The 15922-nt window shown below is 43.7% G+C and overlaps 1 protein-coding gene across 6 annotated transcripts in view; it reads right to left on the bottom strand.

Annotated features, from left to right (window-relative positions):
- CPSF6 (cleavage and polyadenylation specific factor 6) overlaps positions 1 to 5579 on the bottom strand; it is a 30157-nt gene extending 24578 nt beyond the window's left edge. For 4 of the 6 annotated variants that reach the window (XM_035127010.2, XM_035127011.2, XM_035127012.2 and 1 more), the window contains exon 1: positions 4766 to 4899. In XM_035127010.2, the coding sequence (XP_034982901.2) occupies positions 4766 to 4825 (60 nt within the window). In that variant the 5' untranslated portion in view covers positions 4826 to 4899. Of the gene's footprint in view, positions 1 to 4100; positions 4504 to 4765; positions 4900 to 5353 lie in introns of those variants that run through there. The other 2 variants (XM_060279652.1, XM_060279653.1) reach the window with 2 other exon arrangements.
- Positions 5580 to 15922: the final 10343 nt, after the last annotated feature.

The following is a 15922-nucleotide window of genomic DNA, read 5'->3' as shown; positions in this document are numbered from 1 at the left end:
GAATCTAATGAATCTCCTACTCATCGCGATAACCAAGATAGCCTAATAGAATTGCTCAAAAAAATACACAGAATTTTAGAGTTTATAGTTCATTACACATGTCAAAGAGACCATTGCATTAAAAGGTGTTAATTATTAAAGCACCACTGTTATCTTTAATTCATTTTCCACAGGCTCAATGTGGCTTGCAGCAATTTCATCAAATATCTCTGTCTGGCCTCCAGAGGGCTCAATCTGAGAAACTTGTATCTATTTTTCCCTAAGTTTTTGGAGTTTTTACAAAGTAGCCAAAAGTAGCTTTAAACTTTGGCAGAAGACTTGAAGGGGTCATCCTCTGCCAATGGCTTGCTAACTCAAAAATTATTCACGTTTGCTCTTTTGCTCACAGCAGAAAAGTACAGTGGTCCCATTTTTTCTCCCAAATATATGAGGAAACAGTGGGCGCGCACCCACCTGCACCCACCCACCTCCTCTTTCCCAGCCTCCCTTCCTGGAGAGATCTCAACCCAGTCCCTTCCACAGCACCCCAGGTGCGTCTTCTGGTGCAGCTGGCTCACGCAGTACCAAAAGGCAAGCCTCTTTTGGTGCCGAGCTGCCTTGCAAGCCAGCTGTCACAGCATCGCCGCCGGCACCAGATGGAGATGTTAGTCACCAAACCTGGACCAGCCACTCCTCTCTCATGTTTCCAGTGCAAGTTTTCGCTCTCATTGAATTCAGAGACTACCACATCTTTAATGCAAGAACAGCCAGATCTAGCCAGACATGTTGTCTCCATGGCTCAGTTCCTTTATCTCCCATACAGATTTTGCTACAGTAACTACATTATTGCAGAAAACAATTATACTAAATTTCACTTTTAAAAAATCTATACTCAAGATACCATAACCTTTAAAAATAGAGTCCCTGATGATACTATCATTAGGCTCAGATAAGAAAAATGGAGTGTCAAATAAATAACTGCTTCCAAATGTAACTAGAGATGTAAAATTTCCAGAAATTTTGAAGCTCAGGGAAAAACCCATTTTTTTCGGGGGGAACACGGAAATTTTCGGAAAAATTGAAAAAAGGCTACATTAGCACTTCTTTTTTCTTTTCCAGATTGAAAATCATTCTGTTACTTTAGAAACATAAAATATAACTATGGACAATTTTAATGGGCATAAAATTATCACAACTAGCATATTAAATATATATATAGTGCATCCAAACAGGAACTGAAATTTAACTTGTCATTCATCACTGTTTACTATGCAACATGCTTACTCCACCTCCCATGTTTTGCCCATGAGACCTTATGTATTTCCTCACACTGATGTGTGTGATCTGTTAACCACTTTAGCTATTACTATATGCTTAAATTAGTTTATTTCACTTTTTAAAGACTGTTTTACAGCATTTAACGTTTAAAATATTTTCATTTCTTTCTTTTTCTTTCATAACACTTCTCTGATTGCCATGACAGCACATATACTTTCAGGCCCTTTTTGTTGCTCTATATTTTCTTCCAGTGCTTTGAGGCCTAGTGAAGAGGAACAGAACCAATGCATACCGCACGCATACAAAAACAAAACTGAAACCTTTTTCTTTTCTGGTGGTAACAGCACCTACTAAAGGAAGAAATGTATCTTGTTCTTGCATTGGAGAGTTCAGTTTGTAACCTAGGACTTGCCTGTCCTCACAGAAATTAGAATAATCTGATACCATACATATTTTTTAAAAAAATGATTTATAAAATATTTGAACCCCTTATCTTAAAATATTTTATTCATCATGTTAAAATAAAACATTCCGTTATCTACTTTTTACTTTTCCTAGTTTTCAGAAAAAAACAAAAAAGGCTTCAGGGAAAAATGGTTTTTTCCGAATTTTTCCGGGCCTACACATTTCTAAATGTAACCAAGAGAAAAACTGAGTATTTTATACCAAAGATGTGCATACAGTACAGAACTCTATTATTGTAAACCATTATTGTCATGAATACTTTCAAATTTTTGGTGAACTGCAGTTTGCTAAGTGTGATGAGACAGATAACAAAGAGACCTATTATGTCTGCAATAGTGTATATGAGAAGTGTAGGTGCTACAACAGTGCGTGCAGTAAACTTCAAATACAATGTTCAATTTGCATTCAATTTAGACGGCCAGATTATGTTACCTGACGATGACACATGAATATAGCGTCTATCACTGAGCAACAAATACACATACACCTCCTGCACAGATTTGGGTGGGAGGACAATTTATATGTACCTCCACATTACCATATGTCCATAAAGAAAGCTATGTAAAGACAGTGAGACCAGAAAGTTGAGCTTGCTATGCTTGCTATGTGATGGCGCCTACATCATGAAATGCTTTCCACATATTTTTTTTTGCTAGTCTCTCCTTGCTTTGGTCTTCTGCCACCAAGTAAAACTGGCTTTTTCAAAGTGCATTTCTTGATGCCTGGACGGATTAATTTTCAACTAATATATTTCAAATAATGAAGAAGGGTACATGCACTCGAAAGCTCATACCAATGACAAACTTAGTTGGTCTCTAAGGTGCTACTGGAAGGATTTTTTTAAAATTTTGTTTCAACTACGTCAGACCAACAAGGCTACCTACCTGTAACTACAGTATACAGTATTGCTTTTAGTTAGCCAAGGAAGTTTTAGCTGGCTGAGTTTGTACAGTTTTTATTAATATTTTATACATAGTTATTTTGATTTAAATTATGTACTACTTCAAGTGATTGACAGCACAGAATGTATTACCAAATTAAAAACAGAAAAATAGAATTGCAGTACTATACGCTTCTAGAACTTCTAAAAGGGTGTTTCATCACCTCACATATAAACAGTGTCATAAATTGACGATAAAGATAAATTTATAAATTTTAAGAAGCAAAGCCCTGTCCCCTACAGCACATCATTTTCACATTTAATAAAGCCCTCCAGGAGTTTGAGAGCCAAGGTCAGGTATGAGGATCCAGAAGCCTTTCACAAGCAGTAGAAACTCCCCAATTCAGACATCTGCCTTCCAATTCACAAAGGACTTTAACCTGCATATTGATGACACATTGCAGGGATCGGACTTTTCAGTGTTCCCTTGGATCTCCTCATATTTGCTTCTACATGAGGAGTCTGAAATAAATAAGACCAAGGACTCCAATCCAATTGAGTATGTCAGTTCCACAAGCTCAGAACACTAGTTCACCTACACTCTCTTCAGGTCTTCAGTACATATAGAATGGGGGGGAAAGAACCGGTGCACTTGCTCTATTACCCACCACCTGGGTTGTATGTTTCCATCACCAACTCCATGAGTTGGATGGTGATTGACTGATGTAGGGAGCCTCCTGTCCCAACAAAGGCTTCTTGCACATTTTAGAACTCTGGATTTTCCAGGGTTCTAAATAACACAGGAATCCTCAAGGAGGACAGGAAGGCTCCCCACTTTGAACAGTGCAAGTGCAATGAGAATAAGGGGCAGACCTAGCATATTCATCCATGTAGTCCCCCCCCTTTACTAAACACAACTACAGTACCTGTAATAACATGAAAAGATCAGCCTTTGAATGCAGATACTCAAGTTACTGTTTCCCTTTCACCTTTAGTACAATTAGTTTCAACAGTTAACTTTTTTAATCCATCGCCACCAGAAACAAAAACTAAAAAGAGTTTGAAACATCATTGAAATATGGGAGAAAACAAATATGCTTTTAAAAGAAGGCACAAGAACTACTCCTAAAGAAATAGCATAGAATTGCATTCTAGGAACACTTCCTCGCTCAATGTGAGTATTTTCGAAATCTCCACAATACTCTTTTGAGACTACATAAGAGAATAAGGACAAAAATGGGTGAACAGATGACTACGCAGCATGGTAGAAGCTAAACCAAACCTTTCAGCGTCAAATAGCATACTCAGTGAACTGGATGCTTCTCCACAATGATTGGCAAAACAGTTACGGGACAGAAACAATTCTCTACTTTTTTGTCTTTCTGCCCCATTTCTCATAGACTTCAAAGCCTCTGCCATTTTCTAAGCTTGTAAAAAACATACCCATATAGCCTTCAACAACCTGTGCAAACCGAGCCATTAAATGTTGAAAACGCACCGTTTGCAGCAGGGTGTGTTCATCAGGAAACTGAAAAGCGGCGCGAAGGGAGGCTGTGCTACGAAGCACCTTTCAAGGGAACTGTTTCCCATCTCCCTCGGCGCCCTCAGCTTCTCGTAAGCCTAATCTCCGGCGCTCCGACCGAGCCTTCCCGAAGGAGGATAAACATCTTGTCACGCCTCCCCATCTCAGCCTCCTCCTGGGGGCAGCGGCTTCTGCCTGTGTTAGAGCCGCTGGGCTCCAGGCTCCCTCCTCTTCCTCCTCCCGAGGGGGGAAAGTGGGCAACAACCAACAGCGCTGCAGGAGGCTCCGTCTCCGGGCTCATTGTTTTCCAGCGCCTGAGGCCTCGCGGGGGAAGGAGAGCAGGCGGGAGGGGGGAGGAGGAGGCGACGCGCATTCAAAGCTAGGCCGCACCCCCTCCCTCAGCCCTTCTCTTCTTCCACACGAGCTTCCCCACCCCACCCCCGCCCACTCGCGAGCGCGCCAGGCGGGAAAGCGGCAGAGGCCTCTTGGCGAGCGCCGCAGACAACAATGGCGACGGCTTCCCTCCGCTCGGCCAAGGCCTGCAGCGAGCACAGCCCGTCAGAGCCTCCCTCCCTCTTCCTCCCTCACAGCCCAGCCAGGCCTCCCCGCCGGCCTTCTCCTCGGCCCCGGGGCCTCTCTACCTGGTTGAATTCCTCTCCCACATCGGCGTAGATATCTATGTGGTCCACGCCGTCCGCCATATTCCGCCGCCGCCGCCGCCTCCTCCCCGCCTCCCCGCCGCGGCCGAAAGCCCCGCCCGGCTCTACAGCTGCCGCAGCCTGCCGCTGCCACCGCCGCCACAGAGGAGGGGGCTTAGCGCAGGGAGCGACGTGAGACGTCACTTCCGGACGCGAACCCGCGGAAACTTCCGGCGGGTAAACTTCTGTGCACTAGCAGCGCGTCCCCACATCGCTGCCACGCCCACTGTGGGCGGGGGCTGCTTGGGTCATGAAAACCCCTTCAGAGCAAACGAGGGGTTATATTTCCCCACTCTTCTGATTCGTCAGCGGTTGAGAGGCAGGTTCCATAAAAACAAAGCCGGGGGGGGGGGGCTCCTATACCGTGCCCAGTCGTGGAGCTGCAGTTGCCTATATATATATAATTTAGTAAATATATATATATAAAATTAGGCAGACAGAAAAGTACCTCTGGTCAGACCGTTGGCCACCTTGCTCAGTAGACACTGCAATGGCTGGCCGTTTGCAAACAGGAGTGTTTCACAGACCTACCTGGAATGAACTCGGGACCTTCTGTTTGCGGAGCATGTGCTCGAGCTGTTGGCCCTTCCCTTATTTCCCAGCTGGAGATTTGCTGGAACAAATCGGAGGCAGTGTTAGAGCACAGCATGCAACGTTCGGAGGAGTCAGCTGCTGGTGCTGGATCAGACCTCCCTGTTGGCACACGGAAGAGAAAGAGAAGGCGCTTTTGCAGAAAACTCTCTTGCTTTCTTGTTCGAGAACTGCGGCTCCAGAGTGCCTTCGCTCCTGCTGCAAGTCCCATGCACAGGCAGCAGGAGGAACCAGGAGTGTGCGACAGGGACTGGCAGCAAGAGGGAGGGACAAACATAATGATGCTCGAGGACATTTGAGATCCCAGTGACAGCAAACTGTGTAAATGGCATTTGTCCCTGTGTTACAACTCAATACTCAATGTTTATGTATTTACTTCAATGTCTGCTTATAAATATAAAGGAAGCTAAAGGACAGTGATCCATCTTTCCGTTTTTCCAATGGGACAAGGTTTCCCTGGGGAAGGAGTGGAAGGATCCTGTGCTGTAAGTCTGCATTGTACCTAGAGAAATGATGCTGGGACCCTGGCTGGAGCAAGGAGTTGTATCCAACAAAATCCTCCTATTAGAAAAAAAGGACTTCAGCTTGTGCAACAATATTTCCTTGTCCCATCCCTCTGGAGCAGATTGCAGGAGGCATGCAGAAAGAGGCAGTTCTATTGCACAAGTAGAAATCCCACTGCTAAAAGGATGACATGTATACTTAGCAGTCCCATTCTCTGATAGGGCTTGCTCCCACATAAATGCATATAGGATTCTATACTGGTAGCCCAGCCCTCTATATGCTTACTTGTAAAAAAAAAAAAAAGTCTCACCCCACCCACCTGTCAAAGTGGAGGACTCTAGATCCAGCCCACCAGCTCCCTGCCACTACTTTACCTTGTGCAATACACCGCCTAAAATTAATCTCCATCTTTGCTAATTTAAGGACTATAAGACATACTTTACTTGTACTCTGTCCCTGAGGCAGCAATCCTAATCCTCCTTTCAATTCAACATGAATAACTTCTGAGTAGATATGTTTTTTGCTGTTACCCACAAGACCTGCTTGTTATTAGAGATAGATCCAACTAGCTGTTGACTTTTTCATCCATAGAATCAGTAGTTTCTTTTTCCAAATAGTTCTTGGTACGACCTGAATTTTTGTGTGTGTTAAGTACAGCCTTGTCTATCATAAGTAAGAAGCAGGCTCCGTTAAGAATTATAACCGTGTCTCAGATGGATTGTAGAAAAATCCAGAGACCATACATAGTTTAAAGAAATTGAAGGGAATGATTTAAAAAAAGAAAAACTATGTAAAATGGTCATACACTGTTGCCACAGTAGATGTCACTAAAGCTAAAGTAACATAAACCAACTTCAAAACTAATACAGTACAGTATTACAATTCCTTGCTCCAGATCATAGAATATGAAATCTCTAGTTCTGCCAGATTAGACCAGATGTCCATCTAGTCAGAATTCTGCTCTCACAGTGGCCAACTAGATGCCTTTGGGAAACCCACAAACAGGATTTGCACAACAGCACTCTCCCTCCTTGTTTCCCCCCAGTAACTTGTATTATAGGCATACTGCTTCCAACACTTTCAGTAGTAGCCATTAATAGCTTCATCCTCCATATATTTATCTAACCCGCTTTTAAAGCTATACAAATTGGTAGTCATCACTGCGTATTTTCTTCACCTGTGGGGCAAAGCCTGCAAACATCAAGATCTGCAGGTCCAAAAAGGGCAAAACACTATAAATGGACCTCCATAATCATTAAATTAGACTGCAAAGTTAATTTTGAGCCCCTTTGCAAGTTGTATCTCCATACAATTCCATGGACTTTGAACTGTCAGAATGCTTCAGTCGTTACTTGTGTTAGCAACTTGGATAAGCTGTCCTAAAGTTAAAACAGAAGTTCATTTAAGGTTAGCAGTCTAAGAGGTTACATTAATTTATTTTGGCAAATATGCAGGAGCTTTTGCTCACTCCATATTCCCTTCTTGTGGTACAATAAGCTATAATGAGTTTGTGGTATACCGTAAGAGAATATTTCCAAGACTTGCTCAGTTTTCCAAAGGACAAAGAAAGACCCCTTCCAAAACAGATGGCATTGAGGCCTCAGCAAATGTATTGTTTTTAAGTTTGAATGTCAAGGTGAAGTGTTCATGAAAACAACTGGCTGGTTTTGTGCATTGCCACATGGCAGTTGCTCTTCTTGTTTCCAGCTTTTGGGATTTGTTATTTTGTACATACTCAGGCCAAAATGAAATACTCTGAAATATGAAATATTCAGTTGAATACACATGCACAAAAGGGGGATGGACGAAATTTGGACTGTCTCACACCATAGCTGCTAAGTCTCCCATTTTTCACGGGAAACCCCCAGATTTTAATCCATTTCCCACTGTTATCCCAAATAGAAAAAAAATCCTGGAAATCCCCCGGGTTTCCTACCTGCCAGGGAGGCTCCATTTTGGGTGCCACTCTGTCCATGTCTGGGCACCGGAAATAGGGCAGAGTGGCACCAGAAGTCGCTTCTACGCATGTCCAGAAATGCGTAGAAGCGACTTCCGGTGCCACACCGCTGTTGATCCGGCATTTTTCAGCGGGAGACTTGGCAGCTATGTCTCACACACTGGTTTGTTTTAAACAAAAATAGCTTTTTATAAAATCGCAGATACATTACAAAAACGAGACAGATCAACACTAGGCAGGAATAGCCAGCCGCATAAATATGAGATGCAGAACACCTAGCTTGGCCATAGTCTTGCATTCAGGGCGAACAGCTTGAAGCATGCTATGCAGATGACAATGTACAATCTACTCTAATTTCTGACAGGCAGATATGAGGAATTACGGGCTGTGAATTGGTGTTGCCATGGACAGATTGAAATGTGAGAGAGCGCAATGAGAAGGCCTTATATCACATCCCTGGAATCTCTAGTGAAGGGATATCAAGTAAAGGGCTGGGACCTGGGAGAACCTTTTTGCTTGACAGCTACTGTCAAAACTCAATTTCTGTTTGTTTTTTACTGGGCCAAATGTTTAATATAATTCTATAAATCTGCTCTCCAGCAAGCAAACCAAAATGATTAGAATGTAAAACCTTATGCTGGATTCACAGTTATTTCTCAACTTAATTCTTACACAGACTACAGTAGGGAAGAACTTCTGCATGAACCAGAATCAACAGGCTAATTCTAGAAAGGAAATGCTAGTCTTGGTATACCAGTAGGGATAAATAACCACCTCTTTTATGAAGGCAGGGTGCCAGCCTTTCTTAAGCCAACAATTGAGAGGCTGTTGCAGAAGAACAGACATTTTCACAAATATGATGGCTCAAAACTGTTTTGGCTCTAGTCCTGCAGTGTTTGGAAAGTGTATTGACAAAGTTGCTAGGAGAAAAATGAAGAAGCCATGAACTGTGAAACAGAAGGGAAGTTTCCCCTCGAGAAGAGGGAAGGAATAATTCAAAAGGGCCCAGTTAAACAGTTAATGAAATGTAAGGGTAGGCAGTATGTCACCCCAACACAACAGAGTGCCTTTTTATAAGTGAATCAGTGGGTCATTGTCTGATGGTGACAGTATCATTTCGGACCCTACTTTCCAAATCACCATGAATGGTCTTCCCCAAAAGATATGAGAAATATCAACACCCTGTGTTGGCATAATCATGGAGCATTATAATACATAGTTTATGATAGATAGTTCAGTCTAGCAGAGCAATTCTATACTTGCATTGCTCCAGGACTGGAGATGTGCCGCAACTACGCTAGTGGAACAGCCTCTGCACCCAATGCATGCTCAGCCCACATGTTGTTGGGGCCCACATCAGGTTGGTGGGACACTGTCCAAACCTCCTGGCCCTGAGACAAAACTCCACAACCTCGAGGTTTGGATAAAGAGAGACCACGACTGCTCTGTGGTCAGCTCTCCTATCAGTGGGGGTCTAAGAAAACACTTCCTCTGTCAATATAGTATAGAAGCAGATCAAGGCTGGTGGTGAAGAGGGCTAGATTGATGTGCTTCATCTGCATCCACAAGCCTGTTTCCAACTGCTGCCCCACTGTTTATTTTGAAGCCCCGAAGCATGTAAACCAGCCCTCCTGAGATGCCTACCGGTATATGTGCAAGGTGAAAGATGCAAAGCTGTGCCTAAACTGACACAAACGTCATTCCTTGCTGTCATGGGAATGGTACAGTAGTTCAGTTATCTGTTATCATGTTAATTCAGCTCAAGGATGTACTAACCAGAAAGACGTATTACCTTGGGCCTTTTTTTTGCAGTGGCTCCCCGTTTGTGGAATGGCAAAACTTTCAAGGAGGGGGCCGGCCCCCTCAATATTCTGTGGCCTGCAGTGGGTCTCTCTGGGCTTCTCTCCAGCTGCGACAGACTCTGTCCTGTCTCCCTGTGGCCATGGCCGGCCTTGTGGCCAGCCACATGATTCACTCGCATGTTGTGCATGTGACATGTCACGTCACAAAGTTGGGTGGAACCCAGCACCTGTGCTCCCCAAAGAAACTCACCTGGCAAAAATGTTCATTAACCAGGCCTTTGGCTGATTAACATTTTATATTCCTTTTTAATGTGTTTGTGGGAGGGGGCATTATTGTTTTGCTTTGTTTTTGTTTTTATTACATCTCTTATGTTTTCATTTTTAACTTTTTTACTGTCAACTGCCCTAAGACCTTCAGACAAAGAGCAGCATACAAATTTAAACCAACAAACAAAGGATATACATTGAAAATAATTTTTTTAAAAACAAGAAAAATGTTACATTTATTAAGCAAAATAACTATATGTTTCAGTGGAGGGCACACAACCCCGGCCCCCTAAAAAAGAGGTGCTGAGTGAGCAAATTATTTTGTCTTAATGGTTTGTTAGGACAACACAAACATCTATCGTGAGAAAAAAAACATTGTCAATGGACACCATCTGTGTCATTCTTCCTGCACACATTGGTTCTGAGAAGTAGATGTTTTTCAGCTTACTTTTCATGATTTCCGTACTATCATTTTCCCAGGGGGATTTGTCTCCTATTTGCAAGATTAATTGTTTATGTGGACTTTCCCAGGGTCCCTTTCCTTTTATTCCTCTCCCACTCCATCCCTATATAATATGAATCTCTGAAGCCCAAGAGAACCTTAGCCAAATCAGCATTCCATCTCTGCCCCGTTTCCTCCAAGCTGCAGAAATGGAAAAAGTTAAGCTAGAAATGGTTCTTGTAAAAAAGAAGAAGAAAAGAAACAAGGCATTGTATCTTAAGAAAGACCTGTGACCTGTGACCAGATTTTTAGAAGTATACTGAGCTTTTCACTACGTCTGGTGGCTTAAAACACAGAATATACACAATTTTGGACATAAATTAAAACATTGTGGAGAATAAAACTTTAGAACACCATTCATGTCACGAGGGCCTGCAATAAAACCATTTTTAACCTGATGTCGGGAACTTAGCAGTGAAACTTGCACTGCACACTTCCACGAGACCAGCCAGTAGTCGGGTCCGAAGAGGAAGTCAGGATCACAAGACAAGACAAGTGAGGCTGTACAAAGGGCAAGCCAGGAAGCCAGAACACACCAGAGCCTGTAAAGACCTCATTGCTTGAGCAACGTTCAGCAGGAATAATTTACTCCTGGTGTCCCCCCAAAGACATGCCTGTGGGCAAAATGGGAGGACTTCAAAGTACCGTGTGGGGTGTTTGAAAGGCCCATGCTGGTAGGAGAGAGAATCAGTTTCCACTGGATATTTTTTTTTCTTCCACTTTAACAGCTGTTTTGATGGAAAGTGCTTCCCCCTCCTGGAGCAAGGGACACTTGGTGAGAGTGTGCCTTGCTCCAGCAAAGGATCCACTTTAAGCTCCTGGTTGTTCCTTTGAAGCCCCAGCCTTACCTGCCACACACCTGATATTACATAATCATGTCAGGTGTAGGGTGGGTGGACATGGTTTGGCCAAAATGTCCTTGCAGGTCAAATGAAGAGGCCTGGCAGGCCAAATTTTGTCCACTGGCCTGAGGTTCTCCACCTCTGGGATAGATTATGAGACCTGCTGGTATCATATCCAGTAGCAGTGCCCAGCGGACGAGATAACAGGTGTCCAATTGTTATTTATATATGCAACAGGTACAAAAAGGAGTGCTAGTCTTTCATCAGAATTGCTGAAACCACCAGAGTCTGACAAGATCAGAAGCCCCAAGATACAGTGGTGCCTCGCTTAACGAATGCCCTGCTTAACGAAATTTCCGCTTAACGAAAGGTTTTTTCTAGCGGAGGTTGCCTCGCTAGATGAATGCATTTTACGAAAAATTCGTCTAGCGAATCACGGTTTCCCATAGGAATGCATTGAAATTCAATTTATGCGTTCCTATGGGCAAATTTTTTTAAAAAAAAATTCAATGTATTCCTATGGGATTCGCTAGACGAATTTTTCGTTATAAGAAAAGACCTGTGGAACGAATTAAATTCGTCTAGCGAGGCACCACTGTATCTCTTTCCCAACCTCTATATCCATATGATGTCCTCGTCTTCCATAGGCCCACCCCACACATTTGTGTTTACCCACACATAAAACGAAACCCTACTTTTTAAACTCAGGCCCATGCACCTAAACTTACACTGCTCTGGGGACACCTGGCAATCATCTTCTGTTTATCAGGTGAGTGTGCTGGAAATTGGAATCATCATATACAGTTGTGTCCATGTGGTGTGGTAGATTACCTTGTCTTCCCCATCCTGACCCCATCCTAGTTAATCAGATCACCTAGTTAATCAGATGACCAGCTTCAAGCTGCTAGTTGGGACTTAGCAGCACTGCATTATTTTTCTAGAACAAAATGTAGGAACACTGCACATTTGTCCTACTGCTCTATGCATTCCTTGTAATTCAGCTAGAGTGTGATTGGTTAGGCTATCTTTGTGTGCCATGCACACAGCTCCAAGCATGTATGCTTGCCTTAACTCATCCCTGCATGGCATGATAGTGATCCATCATTCCAAACACTAGAAAAATATTTCAATACCAGATATTTTCAGTAGGAAGTCATTTTTAATTGTTAGCCTAGCTGCAGCAAAGGGTTGTGCAATATACAAGTTGGTTTTTCGCACCTAGATTGAAACGAAGATGTTCTACTTCAATTAGGGGGCTCTCAGTATAATCCTTTCTGGTATTTTGAGTGGTATCGGGGCAATAATATGCTATGCTGTATCTGTTTGCTCCACATTGTCTTGCACTAATCTGTGTGCGTTTCTCCTAAGTATATGCTGCAATGGAATTTATGATAGCCTCATCCCTCCTATGAATTCAGTTTAAGAGGAATGAATGGAAAAAAAACTGAACGGCGCCGCTTTCCATAGTATATCAAGGACATTTATTGAGTAAATGAAAAATTGGGTCTACACACCCTACCTTCTGTTGCTATTTTCCAGCTGGCCATCCTCATGCAATAGTAGCACATTGGGAAGCAGAGTCAATGGACTGTGAATTCCGCCTGGACAACCTATTCCTTAGGGAAGCTGATGAAATGGGAGCTGAGTGACCTCTGAAATAAAAGCAGAAGACTATGTAAAGCCAGAACAAACTCCCATCACCCCAGCAAGAAAGCTAATGGGTGATGGTGTAGAGGTGTTCTCTACATGAAGGATGGTGACCAGTCTACTTTATTCAGAACAAACCCTTGGCACAGATAAGGCATAAGGAAAGCCCACCAGAAGTCTCTCTCTTCAGTGGCCTCAGGGCACTGGTCTCTAGGGATCCTGGGCTTATAAAACCTTAACTAGAACTGCTCCAGGCTCTGGTGAACTGGAACACATAATACATAGACTAGTATTACAGGCGGGTTTGTAGTCCAACAACATCTGGAGGGCCACAAGTTCTCCATCTCTGCCTTCACAGTCTCAGGGGATCATATGCTTTGGAGCAGAGGATAAAGGGGGCCCAATGAGATTAAAATGGCACTGTAAGCAGAGAATCCATTTAAAAACAAAAACAAAAAACACTTGTACTGTACCATACTATAAACAATCACCCGAAAATGCCAACGCAAAAGAAAATAGAGTTTGCAGGCCGCCCCTGCTAAATGCTTACATGTTGAAGAGGTGCTGCTGAGTTAAGAGAGATGGGTGATGGGGTGTCAGTCTCTAGGTGTGTCCTAGAGACTGGTGGATCATCATTCCCACGACCCAGAATGCTCCTCCTTTCCAGAAGCAGCACCAGCTGTCAGTGGCACCCACTGGGAAAGCTGATGCACGAATGGGATGTGCTGGGAAGGAATATGATCAGAGCACATACCATGTGGAGTTTTCCGACAGCTGACATCGTGGGAGCACTGCTCCCACAGCTCGCCTCTGGCCTCTGGCCTCCACCTGTGGGTTCTCCATTGATGCCCTCTACCAACTGAGCGAAGGGGTTTTCTCATTCCTTCTCCAGGCATCTGGCTGTATATGTTGGCCTGGTTCTTAGTGGGGCACTGCCTACATATTTAAGTGGAAACTAGCAGCTTGTGGGTCTTCCCTTATTTCATGTGGTTTCCTCCCTGGCTACCTGATTGTGCAGAGCTCGGTGTGTGTTCTAGGTTCTATGACAACATGGGGGAATTCTCTGGTTGCCATGAGTTCACCAGTGTGTTCTCTGCCTGGGTGATATGAGGACATCATCAGTGCACAATGTTATGAGTGGTAAGTGGTGCAGGAGTTACCATAGACCTTGCGAGCATGACCCTTGTCGCTGCTACAGCACCTCTCATATCTTCTGGTATGGTTTTGTTTTCTACTTTGCTGTTGGGTGTGCGTAGGATTGTGTCTATGTTATGCCACAGAAGGATGTTATAGATGTGGAATAGCAGCCAGTGGCAAGATGTCAGTGACTGGCTGGATGAAGAAGAATGGTGGGAACTGCCTGGCCAAGAGTCCCCCGGGGAGGACACAGAAGAAGAAGAGGACTTGGTGGGAGAGTGGAGAGCAGTCTGCAGAAGGGATGAGCTGAGAGGTGCTAGAAGCAGGAGGTTTGAGCCATCAAGGGGGGGGGGTCCAGAGAAGGAGGCCCTTCGAGGGCAGGGTTAGAGGCTGAGAGTCACAGTGTGAGCCCAGACTCAGATAGCGAGCAGTCAGAGGTTACCCTTGCTACACAGCAGCAGAACAGTCTCAGTCTTGCTGGTTCTCCTCCCCCTCTGATACTCCACTCAAGGAGAGTCCTGCACGCTGCTGAGCAATGGGCTAGAGCTAGACAGGCCCAGAAGAGGAGCCCACTCCCTTGGCGCAGCCTTCGTTTACTTTGGAGGGGTCCAGAGTGAGAGTCTAGAGGGGGGAAGGGCTTGGCTAGTGGTCAGTTTCAGCAACATCTCAGCTGGGTTAAGATGAACCAGAGGACTCTATTGTGTTGTTATTTTCTGTTAATAAAAAGCTAATTGCATTCTGTGTCTTCTGTGCTTCCCTGCCCTGTGGTTGACCTGGGGCTCACCTGACAGCTCTTTGACACAGAGCAGGACTTTAGGTTAGCTCTGTATGTTCTGCAACTTCCCTCACTCGCAGCTACTCTCTTTTTCTGATTCATCACATGGGGACAGAGATTCAACTTCAAACACAGAGATTTCTTTGGGTAATAAAAACACTCATTTTGCTAAATCCATACCTTGGCAACCTCTGCTTTGTTGGATCTCAGCCTCGTATTTCCAAGCCTTAGGGCTTAGAGTATTCATGGCAGGTATTAACAACAGTAGCATGAGATCTTATCTCAATGTTCTAAATGCATTCTAATTCTCGCATGTATTCTAATCTACAACCTTAGAAAAAAATGAAAGGCACTCTCCATCTGATAACTCTTGTATTAAAAAAAATAAGTAAGGGTTAACCTTCATGTTTTGTATACAATGCATTGTGGACTAGATACTTCATACTGGGGAATATGAGCATCTGAACATTTAGTGTGCCCCTTTTAAAAGCACCTTGATATGTGTGTGACATGCAAATAATTTTTTCATCCCATTCTTCTTTCTCAAGTATGAGTAATGGTTCATTGACTTAGCAAACCATCAGTGAGCCTTATTTTCTGCTAGGATGCCTATAGCAAATGCTGGCCCACAAACGGCTGTCGGACAGAGGATGGAGCAAGCTTGTTTTCTTCTGCTCCAGAAGCTAGGACCTGAACCAATAAATTCAAGTTACAAGAAAAGACATTCTGACTAAGCATCAGGAAGCACTTTATGACAGCAAAAGTTGTTCACCAGTGGAACATACTCCCCCTGAGAGGTGGTGGACACTTATTCCTTGAAGGTTTTTAAGCAGAGGTTGGATGGCCATTTGTCTTGTAGGATTTGGTTGAGACTAGACGACCCTCAGCTCTACTGTTCCTAGGATTCATCTCCAAGAGAGAAACCTTTATTGAGGTAGTTTATTGCATGGTGGATAGCTTACTGAAAATGTCAATCCAGTATAAGGCTGTTGGAATTGGCATTCCCCCCCCCCCAACATGTTGGGGACTATTTAAAATTAAACTGCCGATATCAGAATGCCCTTATACAAATGGTG

Source organism: Zootoca vivipara, chromosome 10, assembly GCF_963506605.1.
Source record: "Zootoca vivipara chromosome 10, rZooViv1.1, whole genome shotgun sequence".
Classification (NCBI taxonomy): domain Eukaryota; kingdom Metazoa; phylum Chordata; class Lepidosauria; order Squamata; family Lacertidae; genus Zootoca; species Zootoca vivipara.
Note: the sequence above shows the minus strand (reverse complement) of the source record. Positions and strands in the feature narration are given on the sequence as shown.